The sequence below is a fragment of the Elgaria multicarinata genome, chromosome 5, assembly GCF_023053635.1.
Source record: "Elgaria multicarinata webbii isolate HBS135686 ecotype San Diego chromosome 5, rElgMul1.1.pri, whole genome shotgun sequence".
Classification (NCBI taxonomy): Eukaryota; Metazoa; Chordata; class Lepidosauria; order Squamata; family Anguidae; genus Elgaria; species Elgaria multicarinata.
Window position 1 is genome coordinate 41,212,911 of NC_086175.1, and position 20,374 is coordinate 41,233,284.

Genomic DNA, 20,374 nt, shown 5'->3' on the forward strand with positions numbered 1-20,374 from the left:
GGCAAAGGTACAAGGACTGAAGGAAGTTTATCCTTCTGTAGCCCAATTCTATGTGTGTTTACTAGGAAAGGCAAAGCAATCCTAACCCTCGCAGATGGCTGTCCAAAGGAGATTAGAATGGAGGGGGGAGTGAATCTCCACTGGCAAAGAGGAGCTTTGCTACCCTGTTTCCCCGAAAGTAAGACATCCCCCGAAAATAAGACCTACTTCCAGTTTTGCCTCTCGCTGTAATATAAGGCATCCCCCCGAAAATAAGACCTTTTTTTTTTGTTCAACAATAAATGTGTACCATATTCTTCTTCATGGAAAAATAAGACATCCCCTGAAAATAAGACCTAGCGCATCTTTGGGAGCAAAAATTAATATAAGACACTGTCTTATTTTCGGGGAAACACGGTAGCAGGATGGCATGTCCATCCCAGAGGCACTTGGTATGCCCACAGAAGGATCATTCTGCCATGCCCGGCAAAGCCTGGGCATGGGGAGAGGTTTGCGGGCAGGGCAAGGGGAGAGGCGTGCCCAATGGTGATTGGGCATTTGGGTTTGGCACCACTGGGTTGGGAGGGGTGACCCAAGGAATAAAAACTGGGCACTTACCCTTCCAAGCCCTCTTCGCTTTGCACGGCTCCCTCCCTCCTTCCCTGTAGGCAGTGTGAGCTTGCTGGTTGCCATTAGGGGACCGAGTAGGAATTTTTTACTCATGTTCTGAATTGGCCATGAGGTTTTTTGGCTACTCCACACTGTAAGACAGCCGGGGAGAATAAATAGGTTGATTCGGCGGATAGCTAATTTGGTCACATTTCATTACCGGCAGGTAGGAATGGGCGTCCAGAGGGATTGGAATGGTGAGCCTTCAGAGGCACTGTTGCAGTGACAGGTAATTCCCGAGGGCTCCCAGTGTTGAGCCTTGTGGTCGGGCTGGGAGATAAGGATTACCTCTGAGGCCGACCTTTCTCACCCCACCTTGAGCCTAGTGGCCTGGGTTGGGGGGGTGACAAGGGAAGGTTTCCCTAAGGGGACGGCCGGGGGAGGGTGAAAGAGGCAGCGCCAACCCCCTGGACAAGAATGTTTGCCCTTACGTAGTAGCAAGGCCTGTGTGCAGGCCAGACTGGATGCCCGTTAGGATTACACCTCTTTTTGCAGATCTTGAATAAATGTGGCCCCTGTTTAACCCCAAAGTTCTGTGTATCGTCTCTTTATTCTTGCATCTGTCCCGCAAACCTCGGTGGGTGTAGGAGGAACATTTGCCATCTCCTCTACTTTACAGAGGATAGTCTTCTACTTCAAGGTTTGTTTCAGGCCTAATCTACACCTGGAAGCCTTCTGGGAGTGGGGAGGGATGATCATGGGGTTTTGCGCTTCTAGGATTGTCCCTCAGGGGCCACACGCCAGTGAGTTTTCCTGGAAGTAAAGGAGGGCCATTCTGGGACGTCATTTTTTTTTTACAAGAGGAGACATTTGCACAACAGCACGGGTGCAATCTTGTGTGAAGGTACGTTTTTTAAAAAACAAACAAACACACACAACAAACTCGGCACTGGAAGGCACCGAGAGTCATCACAAATATGGTGAAAATGCTCTCCCCCTCACCCCCAATGTCCGTGGACTCTCCCTGCACAACTCCTTGCCCATTTCCTGAGCCCCACTACTTGTGGGGAAGAGGGAGGAGCCTGGAAGGGAGAGCCACACTTCCCATGGACCTCGGGATTGTCACAAGTCTGGAGAAAAAAATGGGACAAAAGCAGTCCCAGATATCCTAGGAGGACTAAGTGGTCATCCCCGGTTCACCTATACGTTATTTTAACCTGCAGGGATGACCTTTCTTTGTAAATGGGAACAATGTAAATTTTTGCAAATGTTTCCCATGCTGGGAGACAAGATCTATTTTTCATATTTTTGGTGATATTCAAGTCGCCACTCTAGACATTTGTCAGGGCCCTTCCGTACCTATTTATCTATTTATGTGTATTTACTTCATATATAACCTTTGATTTAAAGAACGCCCAAGACACATTCCAGTGAGCAAGCAGGACGTATGTGGACCTCAAGGGACAGGCTAACTAGAGTGGCCCTGCTCCCTGCTCACATCTGAAGAGGGCTGATGACTGCAAACAGGCTTGAAAAACTCTAACTAGGTCCTGAAAATTGAAGATAGAGCGAACAATGTAAAATCAGTTAAACACACACACATAGTAGAAGTATACATTAAATTTCCTTCAAAATCTTAAAAGAGCAGCAAGACAAGCCATGCCAACATCCCTCAGTTCCCAAATATCTTGTAGAATAAAAGGCCATATAAACCTTACAGCAATCCTATAAGGCAGATTGTATTATTATCTCCACATTACAGATTGTAAGGCTAGTGTTGAGAGATAGTGGCTTGGATCCAGATTTAGGCATCCTTCGAGGAGACTGATTGAAATCAACGAGACTTTCTCTCGCCCAGACTCATGATCTGGGTACATCCACTGAGACTGGGATTGCCATCGGAACTTGCGATAGCTCCAGCAGAGATAGTGTTTCAAAAGAATAAAACGATTTAATAAGGGCAGGCGTAGCAAACACTGTTAGCAAAAATAGCTAAGAATGGAATTTCTGTATTTACAGATGGAAACTTCAGCAAGTGATGGCCTTTGCCATCGTGTCCTGTTTGAAAGCTTCCCCAGGGACATTCGGTGAATGCTAGGTGGGAGACAGGACAAGGGCTTTTGCACCTTTTTGAGCCATGTAATCCTTAATTCTTTTGTTCTTTTATTTGCCCCAGGATTATACAGGAAGCTATTATTTGATTGAGCAAATTTTAGGATTGGGCCATAAATTTTGTGAAAGTGGCAGCTCTGTGAAGAAAATTGCCTTCTAGAGAATTACTTTTCATGTCAAGATAAGAAACATTATAATTAGTTTTAATTGCTTGCAAATGGCAGCTAAACAATGTTCCTATTCTTTTAATTGGGTCCGTCCCCCCACAAAATTATGAAGTTACAGATAGCATAATACTCTTGTAAGCCAAGGTAGCATAGCCCACCCTCCTTTAATGGCAGCCGGAGCCATTCTTCATACAACAAAAATAAAAAGCGTAAAAGATATAGTAAAAATAATGGTTCTTGAAATGGCATTGTGGGATTGGGGTTAGGAATGGAACTTGCTCCTCTTCATGTTTTAAGGGGAACCGTGCCAAAGAGGGAGCTCACATCTACCAAGAACTTTTTAATTTGTCTTTTAAATAATCACAGCGTTCGGCATGAATTTGGCATGAATTGGGATGGAGGAATTTCTCATCATTAATGACATTGCATATGGGGGCGGGGAAGGAGAAAATTGCAAATTCTGGAAGGGGGGCAAGAAAATGTGCCTAAAAGTCCATAAAAAATGTAAAATTTGCCTGTGCCCCTCCAAAAGTAAAATGTGCTCAATTGTCACATGTGCCTGCACACCTACTTCTGAGACACTTTTGAAACACATGCAACCAAACTATATGCACTAATTATAGCAACAAAGCATGCGCTGCTAGGACAACAGCAGCAACAACAATAACTTATTTTCCCAGATGTAAAATATATTGCGTCCTGAGCTGGGATAAGGCCCTCAATGGAACAACAATTTGGAGGAGAGATTTATTTTTATTTATTACATTTAGATCCCGCCTTTTTTCCTCCAAGGAACCCAAGGCGGCATACATAATCCTCTTCCTCCTCTCCATTTTATCCTCACAACAACAACCCTGTGAGGTATGTTGGGCTGATAGTCTGTGACTGGTCAAAAGTCACCCAGTGAGTTTCCATGGCTAAGTGGGGACTAAAACAGATCTCCCAACTCCCAGTCCAACTTAGCCACTACACCACACTGGCTTTGGAGTTGCATGGACAACTCTGCATTTATTCTGTTAAAAACTTGCTGGCTTGGGTCAAGATATGTCTTGTGTGAGCAGACAGGCACTTCTGGTTGCTCCAGGTAGCCCTGCCAAATTCTCCCAATTTCCCTGCCCCACTGCAGCCCCATATGCCCCATTACATGCTATTCAGGGGATCCCTTGACCCTCTGTTGTGGCTTAGATGGGCTTGGGATCTACAGTGGTGTGGTGGGAGCCAGGAGAATTCTGTAGCACAAGGAGAGTTCTGCTCTTCTGTCTCTGGATCCAATGCATTGTGCACAATGAGCCCATGTCAGCCTTTCTTACAGAAAACAACAACAAACCAAAAACATTTTTTCAGGGCATTCAGTAGCCAAAATGCTTTTGTTTGGTCTTCTAGTTCTCAGAATCCAGAGATTGGCAGCTGCCAGTTGCTAAAATGTAAGCTTCTGGTCCACATGACTGCAGAGAGAAGAATAAAAGATTTTCTAGGGACTAAGCCCAACACTATGCTTTTTTGAAACTCATAATTCTTAAGCACATTTCATGACTGTTCAGACTGTTCAGTTTCTGGCTTTTTGGAATTTAGTGTTAATAGTTTTGAAATAAAATGTGATAGATGAAGGCCTACATGTCTATTGGGTGTGTCTTGGCACCTATTGTGTTAATGATAAAAATATGCAAATGTTATGATTAGCTGAAACTAAACTGTTAAGTTAGTAGTATAGCTTTCCAGGCTATAACATGCTTTTCAATGTGGTGCATAGTTACTCAGAAAAAGATGTATCACCCTGGGTTAGACTGTGAGGCTTTTGAGCTGGGCTGATTTCCTTTTAAAGCTATTTGGCATAAATTAAAAGTTGATTTACTTCTTTCATTCTTACACACCCTCCAAGACAGAAAACTGCTCCGCCTTCCCAGTATCAAACGCTAAACCTAGGTAGAGTCTCAGACGCGGCAAAAGATTTAGACTTGTTTTCCTGTTGTGATGGAACAACAAAAAGAAAAATGCGGAACAACGGTAAGAAAATATATCAGAATTATATTTCTTTATATCACCCTAGTAACTGGATATTTTGCCAGAGATATCATAGATTTAATCTTTCTGTGTACAGCAACCAAAAAAAAAAAAAAAAACTAATCTGGAAATAGTAGAGAAGTCATAGTTCTAAATGCCAGTGAGCTTTGAAAATTAGTATATATTTGTAATATAATGATCTGGCAGAAATGGATGATTGTAATGGTTTAAAATCCTATCGTTATTTTTAAAGCATTATTGCTTGAGGTCATTTGGGCAGTTTCATAAACTGCAATATGTTATGAAGCAAAATATTTTTCAGCTGTAAAATAAGTATGCAAAATGACTCATAATGACAGATGTATATTTATATATTCTTGCATGCTTCAGTACGACACAGTCTTGCTTTTCTACCTTAGCTAAGATTTCTAGAGGCCTATGAATTATCAGTTTAATCACTGTTCTCACCTTCATTCCTTCACCTAAAGAAGAAATCGTGTAATGGCTCCAGGTTGGCACTGATTTCAGTGAAATTTACATTCTCATAAATGTGCTTAGTACTCTGACCTTTAAGTGCAAACCATCAAGCTGTACTCCTGTCAAACACCATTTATTCTAGATGGGCTTGGAGGGGGGCAATGTACTCTGTGGCTAAAGATGGTTTTCAATTTAATAAAGCAATAAACGGGAGATTGAAGAGGTATTCTGTGCAAGTACTGCTCATATATCTCATTTCTACTCGTTGTTTTAAAATATGTGTTTATTTAATATGTATATCATAGTTCGAAAAAGTAGGAGGGAGGGAGGGAGTGGGGAGAGAGAGAGAGAGAGTCAGTCTGTGGTAGCTCAGTGTTTCTGAAATGTTTTGAACTTGGGTCTTCTAAACGTCTCTCCTCTATATCCAGACCACCCCATAGTTTGAGAACTACATTTCTTACTTATTTTGAATTTTTTTAAAAAATCCTTGTTTTGTTGACCTGTAATGGTCCTATCACCTGTTTCTCAGTGTATATACTCAGCATTGAATAGATGTAGTTATCCCTTAATAGTGATTACTTTGCAATCATAGAGGTTTTCAAGGAACCCTTACCTGCATGAGAAGTTGAGAAGGTTATCACCCTGTGGATATGGCTATCAAAGTTGATTCAGATGTAAATTTATCTTACTTTTGTGTGAATTCAACTCCGCTTTGCTGTAGGAAGAGAAAGTTCAAAGATTGTGTTAATGTATGGTAGTGATTTAGTTAATGTTTTGATTTTCATAGAAATGATTCAAAAATGCAACATTTTCGTATTTTTGCAGATTGCCTAAAAACACTTATTTGGATATTCATTAGCTACTAGCAAGTAAATGTATTTAGGAACTGAGGCAGAAACTTGCCAATGCACCACACACCTACAATACCACATATGGCAAGAAGAAGAAGAAATGCCACTTATTGTTAATGATTTTTAAGGTGCAAGTATTTGCTGGCAAATTTAGCAAAAATGAGCAAATCTTCTATGTTTATGCTTGCAGTAGTGTATGTTTCTCTGGAGGGCATAATTCCCTATTTCAAAATGGCCAGATTCACTGAAGTCACTGCCAAATGCTTACTGACTTCCGTGGATTAAGGTTACCCCCTTAAGCATACAGGAGCCTGCATCCCACTGCTTTTAATGAGATATGTTCTTCTCCAGTGCCTAAGGGTCACATTATTCAAACATTACATCATAGAAGCGGAAGACTTGCACCCTGAAGGGGGAAGATTCATAATGAAGCAGAGCAATTGATTATATATATATATATATATATATATATATATTAGTATAACCGTTCCCTCAACTCTGAAGGACACCAAAGGGCTTCTGAAAAGGGTCTATACATCATCAAACATCAACCCTGGAAAGACGAACCTCATAGGCAGCGACATGATGATGATGTATGAATATGGAAAGCAACATATTTGTATGTCTAATAAATCCCACCAGGAATTGTTTCTAAATGTTATCCTGAACCTTAAATTTCGTGAGAACACCAATGCATGAAGAAATTCCCCACTGGGAAAGATTACTCATTTTTGACTATATGTTTTGCAGTTGGGTACAGACAAACCCTGTACAAAAATATGCATACTTCTTGTCGGCCCAGTCCTTTCCCTCATGCAGTTCCTGTGTATTTTAAAGGGAGCTATTCCAGACCTTACATGCAAACACCTTTCAGATTCAATGAGAGGCCTATGTATATTTTAATTGGACCTCATACATTTTGTATAAATACAAAATGTAAATTGTCCATTGCTGAAATAGTGCTTTGAAAGGGCAGCACTTATTCTTGTAGCACAGCCTTCCCCAACCTGATGCCCTCCAGGTGTGTTGGGCTGCAACTCTCATCTTTGGCTGGGAATGATGGGAATTGCAGTCCAACATATCTGGAAGGCATCAGATTGGGGAAGGCTGTTGTAGTGGCATATAGAAGGGACTTCTCCTATGGAGGCTTGTGTAGAGGAAATGTCAAAAAGAGGGGGGAGCATGGGTGGGAGGGTGCTGTTGCACCATGTCCTGCTTTGTTGGTCCCTGGTTGACAGCTGGTTGGCCACTGTGTGAACAGAGTGCTGGACTAGATGGACCCTTGGTCTGATCCAGCATGGCACTTCTTATGTTCTTAGGGATATTGCATCTCTGGCTAGAGAGAGGCAAGAAGCAAGAAATGTCAGGGAACATCAAGCATTATAGGGCAAGGAACTGAGTAGGAATCCAGTGCCAAGTATGAGTTGGTGGATGGTATTCAGGAATAGCCCATGTGGACCCAATAGAAAAACTGTTTGAGAGGCAGGAGGGCAAACCAGAGACCCTAGAAGGAGGCAAGTTCCTATGGGAAAGTAGAGGAATGTGCAATCCCAAGGATACATACCAATAACAGGAGCCCCAAGACCTATTGTGGGCATGGGGTGTCATTCAATATTTCACAAGGGCTACTGATGTGACTCAAGTAAATGCCATATTGGTTTGCCTAATCATATGAACAGGTGCATGGGCAGATGGACTGAGAGAGGCTTGGATGTTAATGATACTCATGCATACCAGAAGCACAAATACTGTGAGTCAGACTTTCTGCATTTGTGTATATCAGTAGTGGTCATAACTGGGATTCAGGGATATAAATCTGTATGTTTATGCATATCTAGATCTAGATAGATATAGGAAATTCAGCCCTTATTTCTGTTTGTGGTGGTCATTGGCCATATCTGCCAAAGGTGTTCATGAGATGACATTGGTGGCTAGTTTAGGGCTCTAGCTTACTGGAACAGCACTTGCTTTGGATGCAGAAGGTTCCAGGTTCAATCTCTAGCATTTCCAGGTAGGCCTTGGAAAGTATCCTGCCTAAAACCCTGAAGAGCTGCTGCTGCCAGCCAGTGCAGACAATACTGAGTTAGGTGGACTAATGGTCTGATTCTATATAAAGCGTCTTCCTATGTCCCTTTGACAACTTTGTATATGCATATAATCACCATCTGGCCTAGAATGTTTACAGGCTGCCTGGCAGAGATTTGGATTCTCTAGTATTGTACATTAAAAAAAGGGATTCTGCCTCAGTACTTAAAGTGATAATCCCAAACAGGGCATGCAAATTTGTATTAGGGGCACAGGAACTAATGCATGTTAGTTCCCCATCTTTATCAGGGTCCAGGATCATGTGGATCTACTTCCATTCAAGTGAAAGTGAGTAGATTCTCCACTTCAGATCTTGCCTCACAATGCATCAAGGTTGGGGACTGACAAAGCACGACCAGCTTGCACTGGGATGTAGGGGTGGAACCAGTGTTCATGGCCTATACTCCTAACATGAATTTACATCCCCTGTTTGGGCTTAATGGCTGAGCAGGGTTTACATGAAAACAAGGAGAAGCACATTCATTTTGATGACAATGCAATACACAGCATATCTGGATTTAACAAAAACCTTTCCCATTATGTTTCCTGCCACAAAGTGCAAGCAACATTCCCTACATGTTGTTAACAATAGTGAGAACAGCCTTTCCTTAGGACAACAGCAGTTTTAACTGATGCAATTAGCTAAGCGGAACAATAGCCAGATTGTCAACATGTTCACTGTAGGTCATTAAAAGAACCTGCATATTTATGGATTTAATTAAATGTCACTTGCAGTGTGAATGAGCTGATACCATGTAATGTTATTTATAGTTGGCATCAAGGAATAGATTTAGGGAAATGATTTTTAAAAGAACAGAAGTAGGCCAGTTGAGAGCTAGCCTGGAACGTAGTCCACTGTACATGAATGCAGGAACCTATTGAAGTTTACGGGTGCCATTTTGCTTCCATTATGGTCTTCGTCAGCATATAAAAGATGCGCAGGCAGAAATCCAGAAGAGGGATGGGACTGTCTAGTGTCACATGTACAACGATTTTTCTGCTGAGCATAGGCTGTGAGTGCTTCACACCTCCTCCTTGGGTGATGTTATGGCAGGTAGATGTTGAATGTAGTGGTCCATGTTGATTCTTTCCAGTCTAAATATACATGCAAGCATCACATTTCCTCAGCAATGGCAATTCCACCATCACTTCCCACATAAGAGCATCTTGTATAGACGATTTCCCTATTAAGTACTTCTTGTATAAGATACTTCCTATTTTCTTTTCTTCTTTGGCATTACAGTCAACAGGATAGTCAACATCTGAAATCACCTTAGGAGAACAAATGCAAAGCCATGGAGGTCAGGGTGGCTGACAAGCAGCAACTGAGAAAAACACAGAGGTATCTGTAAATGAGGCCTTCAGGAACACTATAGAAAAGTCCCACTCTGTGTTAACAGCTCCTTAGGGTTGGAGACAGAAAACATCAAAGTATGAAATGGGAAACAATATCTTGGAAAGGAATAACCTTTTAATGATGCACTGATAGCCTCCCCATATTTACCTCTGGGTATGAGTTGGTCCTGTAGGATATTGCATATACAAACATAAGCTCTATTCAGTGAGTAAACTATGCACATATGGTAGATGAGTGCACTAGCCCCGCTCACTCCTTCTCCATTTCTGTTGCCCTCTAAATATGGCAGGCAACTTTCTGAAGGGGAGAGCCTCTTCTATCCCCTTCTCCTCCTCCCCTTCAGAAAGTTGGCCTCTGTGTTTACAGGGTGATAGAAATGAAGATGGAAGAGGCAGACATAGCACAATCCCCCTCTTCACACATGCAGTTTACTAAGGAGACCATATGAAAAGGAGGACAGGGCTCCTATATCTTTAACAGTTGTATTGAAAAGGGAATTTCAGCAGGTATCATTTGTATATATGGAGAACTTGGGGAAATTCCCTTTTCATCACAACAGTTAAAGCTGCAGGAGCTATAGAGTGACCAGTTTTAAAAGAGGGCAGGGCACCTGCAGCTTTAACTGTTGTGATGAAGAGGAAATTTCATCAGGTGGACATGCATACAAATGACACCCATTGAAATTCCCTTTTCTATGCAACTGTTAAAGATACAGGAGCCCTGTCCTCCTTTTCATATGGTCACCCTAAGTTTACTCCTGTTTAAAATACCTGAAAAAGCCATTGATAGTTGGGTTTCTGATGGGGTATGCAAACTATATGTTAACTTGCCTGGCTAGCAGAAAGATTGAGGACAGCAGGTCTTGTCTAGAGCGTTGGCTGTGTATTGGTCATGTGGAAAATGTAATTTGAGGGTTCTGGAAGTCAAATTTAGGTTCTGAAGTAGGAGCAGTAGACTAGATTCACCTTTGGTCTGATCTAGCCAGGCAATTTTTACATAGTTAGGTAAACATTTACTTAGACTTCAGTGCATCATAAATTACATTATTTAACAGATCAAAATGCTTTGTTTGTTTGCTATTTCTAGCTATTACACATGCAATTTCACTGTTACAGTTCAGCATCCAAAAAGGCATGTTTCAGGATGCCATTTTCGTCAGAATGGCGTCTCCACAGAATGGCATCTTTAGTCTTGCTGGGAGGGAAGGCTTTGATTTAGTTGCATTTTACAGACATTATCTCTTCTTCTTCTTCTTCTTCTTCTTCTTCTTCTTCTTCTTCTTCTTCTTCTTCTTCTTCTTCTTCTTCTTCTTCTTCTTCTTCTTCTTCCCCCCCACCTGGCATGGCTTCATTTTCTATTTTTGGTGGCTTCATTCATTAATTGTGCCATTTCAGTGATTATTCAGGGAAGGCCATAGCCACAGATGATTGTGTGTCTGGAGGAGTCAAAGCAATGAGAACACTAGGCATGGCTACCATGTGCAGGATGTGGCTTGATAGACCTCCATAGGCACATTGTTTCTTCTCTTGCCTTGAGGAAAGATGGGTGTGGCATCACACATGGAGAAGCCGCTCTCTAAAGCATTAGCCTCTCGTAAATGGCATTGTGCAAGATGATACTATTATCTGCTCTAATTTGAGCTTTAAACTAGCTCAATGCAACACTAACACGTTGCTCCAGGGTAAGGTGCGGTGTACAGAGAAGCACATAGGTCGGCTCGCTGTAATGAGGTGCACTGCTAGAAGGGCCAGAGGCGGCAGATAGAAAGTTCCATTTTTTGCCTCACTTTGGAACTGTGTGGATCAGTGAGTCATATCAAATCATCAGGATTCCCATGACATTTTGGCAGAGCCTATCTGAGTCAATCTGCCAGCATCATGACACTTTGTGCCACTTTGCGCCAGGAGTATTTGCTAGAAAATGAATTCCTGTTTTCTTCTCTACATCCTATCCCCATGGAAGCGGATAGGTCACCCTTGATGATCCTACTTGAACAACAATTCCATTGTTATCAATGTTTTGTTTTGTCCACGCCATCAAGTGTACAGAATGACTTCCTTAAAGAATCTGCTAAATTGCAGCAACATTTTTATTTTGTTGTTGTTGAGAGATGAGTTGCTGACTTTGGTATTTCTGTGCAAAAATGTTGCTAGTCATTTTCATCTTCATTAAGAAATCTGATTTTGTTTCCTGTTTGTTCGGCTATGGCTTGTAATGCAGCCAATATACAGAGTGAGCCTGAACAAATTGCAAAAGAAATGGTTTGGGTACAATTTTATTTAGAAATGTTTCTTTATTACATATACAAAGTTGAGGAATGCAACGTGAAGCAAAATGGACTTTCTGATGATGGCAACGCATGATATATAAATGTAAAGAAAAGGAATTCAGATTGGTAGCACTAGGAGCCACCTGGAAGCACCTTTAGACCTCTGTCATTCATGATGTAAACCAATTTATTTCCCCCCCCCCCAAAAAAAGGATTATAGCTTGAAATACCCTGAGTAGCAGACCAGTTCTTGAAGGATCATTTCCAGTAGCTGCTATCTTCCTCCAAAAGAGGGATGTCGATCAAATGTAAATACTGGTTTGAATCCTAGTAGCTTTCCTGGATCTATGGTTACTGCTATCATTGACAAAATTCAATGTTTGTAGCTTGAGGAAAGATCTTTCATCAGGAGAAAGACAAGCTTTTCAAGGTTGGTTTGCATAACCATTTGTACGTTTCCTAATTATTTCTTATTGGCAGTCATTTCCAATTATGTCATAAAGGTCATTTTTCTTTGAGGAGACTTTTCACATGTTTATTGAGGGCCCTGTTCAGAATATTGCAGTACCCCCCCAAAAAAAATCTCTTGCATTTTGTTCAAACTAGGGCCACAAAATGCAATCCTAAACCCCCTTACCTGGGCTGCAATCCTAAACCCACTTACCTGGGAGTAAGATTCATTGAAACAAGTGGGATTGATATTCTGAAATAAACATATACAGGATTGTGTTGTTACTGTCCAACTACCCTTTTTCAATGCTATAGCAATTTTAAGTCTTTTCTATAGACTGGAATTGACAAATGTCAGCATAAAAGCAAAATTAAAAAAGAACACAGTTATCTTTTCCTCAAAAATGTAACCGTGGGCAAACTTTTATTATTTCTTGATGAAATGTTGATAAGGGCTACAAAAAGCAAATAAAATTACCTCAGGGCTGGATCCATCCTGCGGAGAGCCAACTAGCCATTTCCTAATTAAATAATAAAATGTCTAGCTAAGTCTCGTTTTATGACAAACTGTTGTTCAGGGTGGTCAACATAGAAAAGACAGCAAAGCAATACATAGATGAGTCAGATTAAAGGAGGAATTCACATAGAATCTTTCATATGTTAAAACAAGCAAACAAAATTGATTGACGCTCTAAGAGTAAATGGCTTTGTTGCGTTGCAGTTCACTTACATCGCTGAAGTATTATCCCATACATAAAAACTATTTTCCCCCTTTTGTATTTGTTCAACAGCCAAACGCTGTTTTTTTCATATTACAAATATATCAAAAAAACTTAGATAAACTTACCTACTTTATTCTGACGTGTAATGGCCTGCCCAGTTTCTGTCACGTATGGTGCTCTTTCTAATGATGCAAACTGTTAAAAAAATTCTCTTGGAAATGGATTAAAATTGTCTCCAGGGATTCTAAATATTTCTGGACCATACTATTAGATGCAAATCCTCAGAGAATCTGGATCAGCATCCAAATTCTTTCAGGTACATTTAAGAAGAAAAAAGAAGAAGATTAATGAACCCAGTGTCTGCAACTGATCACATCAGATCTGGATATTTCGCAGCATTGGATACAGAATGTACTCATATCAATGCAAAGGCTTCCATTTATCCCAGTAGTCTATGATGGGGTTTATTGTAATAGACAGAGGTCAGGTCAGACTGTTCTTTATTATGCTGATGTACAATGCCAAGCCAAGGCAAGCCAGAGACAGGGCAGCATTGTTGTGCTGCTGGCAATAGCCACCATTGCCCAGTGTCATGAAGTCCAAACTTATGCTACAGCATTGCATCGGACAGAGAAAGCATGTGAGGGTGGGGGAGGGCTAGGGAAGTCTATCTGGTCAACATCCTGAAAGCAATTTAACCTCTATAGTGATCTGTGCTGATTTGACTCTGCGAACAAAATATAGTAGTGAAATGTTACACTGGCATTGCAGTAGACACATAAGCGGTCCCATTTGGCCAATGTGGGATGTCGACAAAGCAGTGTTGCTGCAAGTTACTCTGAAACCCCATTAAGATCAAGGGGCTTCACCTCACCTGACTCTTCATTGACCATTATACCTAGGTTCAGTGTGTTAGTGTCCATATCATTTGACTACTGTTACCAGTTTTAAATATCAATATTTGACACCTTTCCCAAGCTTATTGGGAAAGGTTATTGATTGGTTGAATAGAATTGTCATTTAGTAGTTGAAATGATGGCTTCACCCCTGGGAATATCTGGACCACTGCATGTGGAGCAATTTACCCCCCTCTGAACTGGCCCATATGTATAATTTCAAATGCAAATCTGTTTCCTTCCCCACCTCATATTTCAAGACTGGTTTTTGCAGTTGATCAGCCTTCCCTGATGTGCTGTCCTCTAGATGTTTTGGTTTACAACTTCCATCAGACCCAGATAGCATGGCCAATGGTCATGGATAATGTGTCTTGTAATCTAAATCATCTGGAGGGCAACAGGTTGGGGAAGGCTGCAGTAAAGATATGTATACAATCCCATCTAAAATAATGATATATATTTATAGTATGATGGATATTATTGATTTCTGACTTGTTTAACAATAACAGCAGCAAAATGACTCTTCTCCTACCCTAAATATACTGCTGACGTAAAGGAAGTTTGGGGTAACCAAGAGTGGATTTTTGTGTGCAAAGACTGTGAACTCTGTTCAGTTCTGCTATTCACAATCAATTCCTGGATTGAGAATACTAAATGTATATTTTGCGCTAGGTTCCAGTTGGTGGATCTTGAGCTCCTAGTACCAAACAAAGCTTGAAGAACCCCAACGTTTGAAGTTTGCCTACCCATGTTGAAGCATGTCTGATCGTACCTAGGCTCCGTAACTTCTCCGTCTACCCAAATTTGGCTGAATGGGTAATTTCTGTGGCCAAACCCGTTAGATATCCTTGTAGAACATCTCTTTCTTTCCTGTTTCATTTTCCCCCCTTGTATGGTCCTATCTACCCATCTTCCCCGAACTCTTCAAGCTTATGAACTGCCTTCAGGATTTGATTCTTTAACACACACACACACACACACACACACACACACACACACACACACGCCCCGCCACACACACACACAAACCTTTTCCTAGCCTAAAAGTGTTATCCATTCTTTGTGCATTTATCTTAGCTTATGTGGTCGTCATGCGATGAAGTACCTCAAGCAGTCAGTCTGCGGTTGATTTGAAAACGGACGAGTCTCAACAATGAGCTTAAAGAAAGGTGTCAGGCATAAATCAAGTCTTCAAACAACCAGGGTGCATTCCAAACTTCAGAGACACTTCTTTGTGCAAAGTGATTTCTCTCTCTCTCCCTCTCCCCTTTACTTTTCCTTGTGCCTGGAAGAGGATGAAAGTGCAGGGGGTGGGGGTATTCATTTAGTCTAATAATGAGGGTGAAGCTCACAGGCATAGTAATTTGGCAGCTGCTCTGCTTCCTGTAACAGTTAAACTTCACTTTTTTAAAAAAAATAATAAAAAAAATCAGGGGCTTCTCAAAGAAAACATTTTTTTTGTTAAACTGCTGGTGGTTCATTTTATGCAGGAACCATGCAATTAATCTTGTTTGTATTTAAAAAGACAGGTTGCCTCTATAAGCTTTCCTGACCTATAATTAATGAAGATCAAAACTGTTACAAAGATGTAACGTTTAACAATGTAAGGTAGACCAGGCCATTTTTGCAACAAGCACAGGAAGAAAAGCACACAGATTTTGTTTCATTCTTTTAAAAAAAAGTTCTCTGTATTCTTTGCTATATTGTTCTCTTTGATTAAAGGATATGCAAACAGTTTGATGGATAAACACTTGGAAGTGCCTAAAGCTCTAGTCCTCACACTGCTTCTTTGTTGCAAGGTCTAAGAGCTCCATCCAACAAAGATTTTATTGCACACTTGTTACTGGGCGCTCACAGATTTCTCGGAGGTCCCTCACACGACCTTGTCCCTCACACGACCTTGTCCCGCGTGCCTTCTGTCCCTTCTGGCCTTCCTTGCGCCACAAGAAAAACTCCAAAATATTTTTAAACCAAAGTTGCTGCTCTCTCCTGCTGTGTGTGTGGGAGAAGCTGCATGATTACAACACCTGACTGAATGGGCCTCATGCTCCTTGTTTACTTCCTGTTTTCAAACAGGAAGTAACTGAGTGACGATGGAGAAGCGACAGTAGCTAGCGTTTTTTCCTAGGTGTGATGGAGCTCTAAACGTTTACAATGGGTTTTGGTGCCAGTTTTCACTGCTATTCTGTATCCTCTCTTTGCAATTACCCATTAATGTCATGTTCAGATGCAGATCCATGTTTGTGAATGCTTCAACACATATTAGTAGCCTGGGTTCATATACGGTCTAATTAAGCTTACTGAATGGGTGTTCTCCTGTGATGTCAAAACAGACTTAATTAGAAGAGCACGATGTATAGATCTCCACCACCAGTCAACTGTAGACAGCCATCTTGTGATCTTCAAGTCAATCTATCACCAGTGCAAGCCCCATTAATTTGACTGGGGTCTCCAGTGCTTTTCCTCAGTAGATATAGGATGGGATCCAGACTAAGTTAGGGGGCAATCCCATGCATTTTTAGACAGAAAAAAATCCCTACAACTCCCAGCATGCCCCCAGTTAGCATGGATAGTTGGAGCATGCTGGGAGTGATAGGACTTTTTTCTGTCTAAACATGCATAGGATTGTGCCCTTGGTCATACTTTAGTCACAGCTGAAATCAACGAATCAAGTTAGTCACAACTAACTTAGGTCCCAATGATTTCCATGAGACTAAAGCATGACCAATGTAGCTGGAATCCAAGCCTTAGTTGCCACACATTATACTAAAAAGTGCTTTTGAGGCTTTCACATATATTTGGGCTGTGTGTGAATGCTGAGATATCAAATCTACATTGAATACAGATCTAGATTTATATCTAGAAAGTGGGATATAAATATCTTAATAAATAAACAAACACGTAGGGCTTACATACATGTTATATATTGATCTAAGCACAATCCAAATGAAGCTCAAGGTTTGTGTGTGTTTCCATAACCTCTTAAGACTGTATCCTAACCCTTTTTAAGGCTGGGCAGGGACTTCTGAATGTTCTTACCTTAAATCAGTAGTTTTCAAACATTTCTGACCCTGCCCCCTTCTTAACTCATTCGACCTCCCAGGAGATGCTCCCCCACACCCCCGGTCCTGTTCCAGTTACCTGTTGGTGAGTGAATGAGCAGAGAGCTTTGTACAGAGAAAGATAGAGCCCATTGCTGCATACGAGTACCTCTAGATCAGGGTGGACAGAAATGAACACTGCAAATCCTAGGCACTCTTACTTGGGAGTAAGCCTCAGTGAATTCACTGGCACTTATTTCTGAGTAAAAAGGCATAAGATTGCTCTGTAATACATAATTCAGCGGGAGTCCTCCTCTGATTCTCATTTTGCCTGGGTGCTCTAGGCTTACATCTGAAAGACAGGAACTGAGAAATGCCTTCCTACAGCTGTAGCTTGCACAGCTTCTTGTTGGATTTTCAGAAAGAGGACTGAGAGAGAGAAAAGGCCCAGCTGCTGTTTGTCTTTCCACAGCAATGGATGACTCCCATAGTTCCAGCGTTCATGCCTTCACTTGCAGCTGTCTTGTGACTCCTCAATACATCCTGACCCCAGCCTGAAATCCTAGGCTATCCTTTCGCAACCCAGTGCTTTCCAGGTGGTTTGGATTTCAACTCCCATCAGCCCCAGCCTGCATGACCAATGGTCAGGAATCCTGGGAGTTGTTGAAGTCCAAAACATCTGGAGGGCCCCAAAGAGGGATGGCTGGTCTAACCTTTCCATCAAAAAGGCCTTCGCTGAAGACAACAGGCCTCCGGCAGTTTCCTTTCTATGGAAATGAAACACCTATTTTACAATTGCAGTTGAAAAGGTTAGCATCTGCAAGGTGGTACCATAACTGATTGGCTTATGTGGGATCTGAGAGCACCCATCATTTTGCAGGACTGAACCCATAAACAGGCTTATCTCCAGAGAACTTTTGCAGGCAAATGTATGCATAGATCAAAACTTCAAAAGAAAAGCAGAGCAGTTTCATGATTTTCATGTTAAATATGTATGTATTAATACATCCCAAATGTCTTTGCCACTTTGTAGAGCAGATTACCTTTTCTCTGCTGCTTAATGAAGTTATTAAATTGGTATTGTCAACAGGATGTTTCATTATAAGTAACAATAAGTGAAAAAGTCTTCTGGAACCGATAAACCCCAAACACATTCGCCAAGCTGTACAATTTCCAACTGGCAGTGTCTGTCCGGGCCTCCATTTTCTTTTACATCATGACAGCATCCATAACTTTCAAAGAAATCCAAAAGTGGATGTAAAATGAACGATCCATGGCGCCTTTGATTGATGACGTCTGTCAGTTCAAAGAACTGCAGGAAGAGGTTGATTCTTCTATAAATCAATGGAGCAAATACAGGGCCAGCTGCTTCTTAAGCTCAAAACAAAAACATAAAAGGTTTAAAACGTTGTGGCTCCAGAATATGTTATTATTATTATTCTGTTTCATGGGATGGGAGAGGTGGAAGAAATAAAATAGTTCCCTTGATCCTATGGACTTTGAACTTATGGTTCAATATGAAAAATAAGTGACTCTAAGGTCATCCTAATGTGTTTCCACAGACTTCAGTGAGATTACTCTGGTTAAGGGGTTGCAGACTTATGGCTTGAACCTATAAAGGTAATTCTGTTTCATCCTTTTAAAGCTTCGCTTGTTTTGCCACTGGTAAAGGAACACCCTATTATATAATTGCAAAGGCGCAGCATGCTGTGTGCCATTTGTTAAACAAAAACCCTAATGTCAAAAAAGAAAAACAGAAAATACAGTTGTGCTTTCACTTAGGCTTTAGACTCTGCCTGGGTGTTGGATACTGCTCCTGGTTTTATTTAACCACAATATCCTGTCCTTATATACCCCTCCTGCCCTCCCCTTCTCATTGACTGGTTCTCACATTATGCTAAGACATGGTTTATTTAACTCATGGTTAACCCATGGTTTATTACCCTACCCGAGGTTTGTCTGTTTTGTTTTCTCAGTCCTTGGGTTGCGGTTTTCCTACACCTTCATCCACTCTCTCTTTGTATCCCAAATGCCTTTACAACACTGTAGTACTGGCAAGTAGAGTGACTAGGGTATTTTACTGCACTTGCCCTTCACGTCTGTAGCCTGGTAAAACAACCCATGAACAACCCACAGTTCTGGGTTCACACATAAACGGCTCAGGTTTTGAGTCATCCCAGAATTCCAGCCAAAGTCAAAGAACCAGATGCTAGAGAAAACTACCTTCCATGAATTGAGATGAGCAAATTAACATAATCTACATATCATAAAATCATGGTCAAAGAGAACTTTGACATTACATGGTTGCAGGTGCCTTGCAGAATAAAGACATGCAAGCTCATCTAAATCTGGAATTTTTCAAATGCTGCATCATATAAAACCAGGAAGTGCAATTCATTCACACTCTGTCTTTCTGCCATGAACATATGATACTACTTTATACTGAGTCAGGCTCTTGGCCCATCTAGCTCTGGATTGCTAACTTTTACTGAAAACAGGCCTTCAAGGCAGCAGGTAGAGATTATTTCCTAGTCTTGGAAACTTGAATCAATAAACAATGAATATCTTAAGATGATTTAGAGCTGGGGTCTCCAGCATGGAACCCACAGCTACCAATGTATATGCAACCACATCTCTTGGCGCCCACCTGGTTTCCTGCCCATCCTGATTTTTATTTTATTTCTTAAATTTGTTTTAAACTATTTTTTAAACTGGGAAGCTATTGTTGTAAATCACAGGAGTTGCGAGATAAGCAGCAGTCAGAATGGTCATTCAACAGTCCAAGGTCAGTACACCAAAATTATCCATCGGGGGCCAAGGCAAGCAACACCAGATTTAGGGACAGGTAGAAGAATGGTTGTAGTCGTTCTGGGTTCAAGTTATAGTCCAAGCAGTGTCAGGGAGCTGGCAGGAAAGCTACTGAGATGGAGCCACAGAAACAACAATTGCTTCTAGCAGTCAACAGAGTCTGAGGCTTGCCTTATATTGTGATGTGGTGACTAAGTGAGGCCAGCTGCATTGAGCTGCAGCTAGCTTGTGCTGGGCCTCTTCCAAAACACTGGCTGAGTTTGGACAACACGCTAATCAACTGGAGGGGTGGGTAATAGGAACAGAATGGGAAACAACAATTGATTAGCGTGTTGTCCAAACTCAGCCACTCTCAGGCTCAGCTGTTCTGTTTTTCTCCTCCGTCCCAAATGTGCCCACCAATCTAAAAGGGCTGAGGACCCCTGATTTAGAGATTTGATCAACAGGTGCTTTAAACACTGTGATGATTGACACTGGTAGCCATTTCACACAATCAAGCCATGCTATACTTATAATTATCATACGAAAGAGACTTGTAAACTCACCCTTA

At 41.3% G+C, this 20,374-nt stretch overlaps 1 protein-coding gene across 2 annotated transcripts in view; it reads left to right on the forward strand.

Moving 5' to 3' along the window:
- The window catches only part of EDAR (ectodysplasin A receptor), an 85,451-nt gene that overhangs the window by 20,767 nt on the left and 44,310 nt on the right, over positions 1–20,374 (forward strand). Inside the window, exon 1 of one of the 2 annotated variants that reach the window (XM_063127471.1) lies at positions 4,821–4,871. The exons of the other annotated variant lie outside the window; for it this stretch is intronic. Within the exon in view, the coding sequence (XP_062983541.1) occupies positions 4,839–4,871 (33 nt within the window). The 5' untranslated portion in view covers positions 4,821–4,838. Of the gene's footprint in view, positions 1–4,820; positions 4,872–20,374 lie in introns of those variants that run through there. 2 annotated transcript variants of the gene reach the window in all.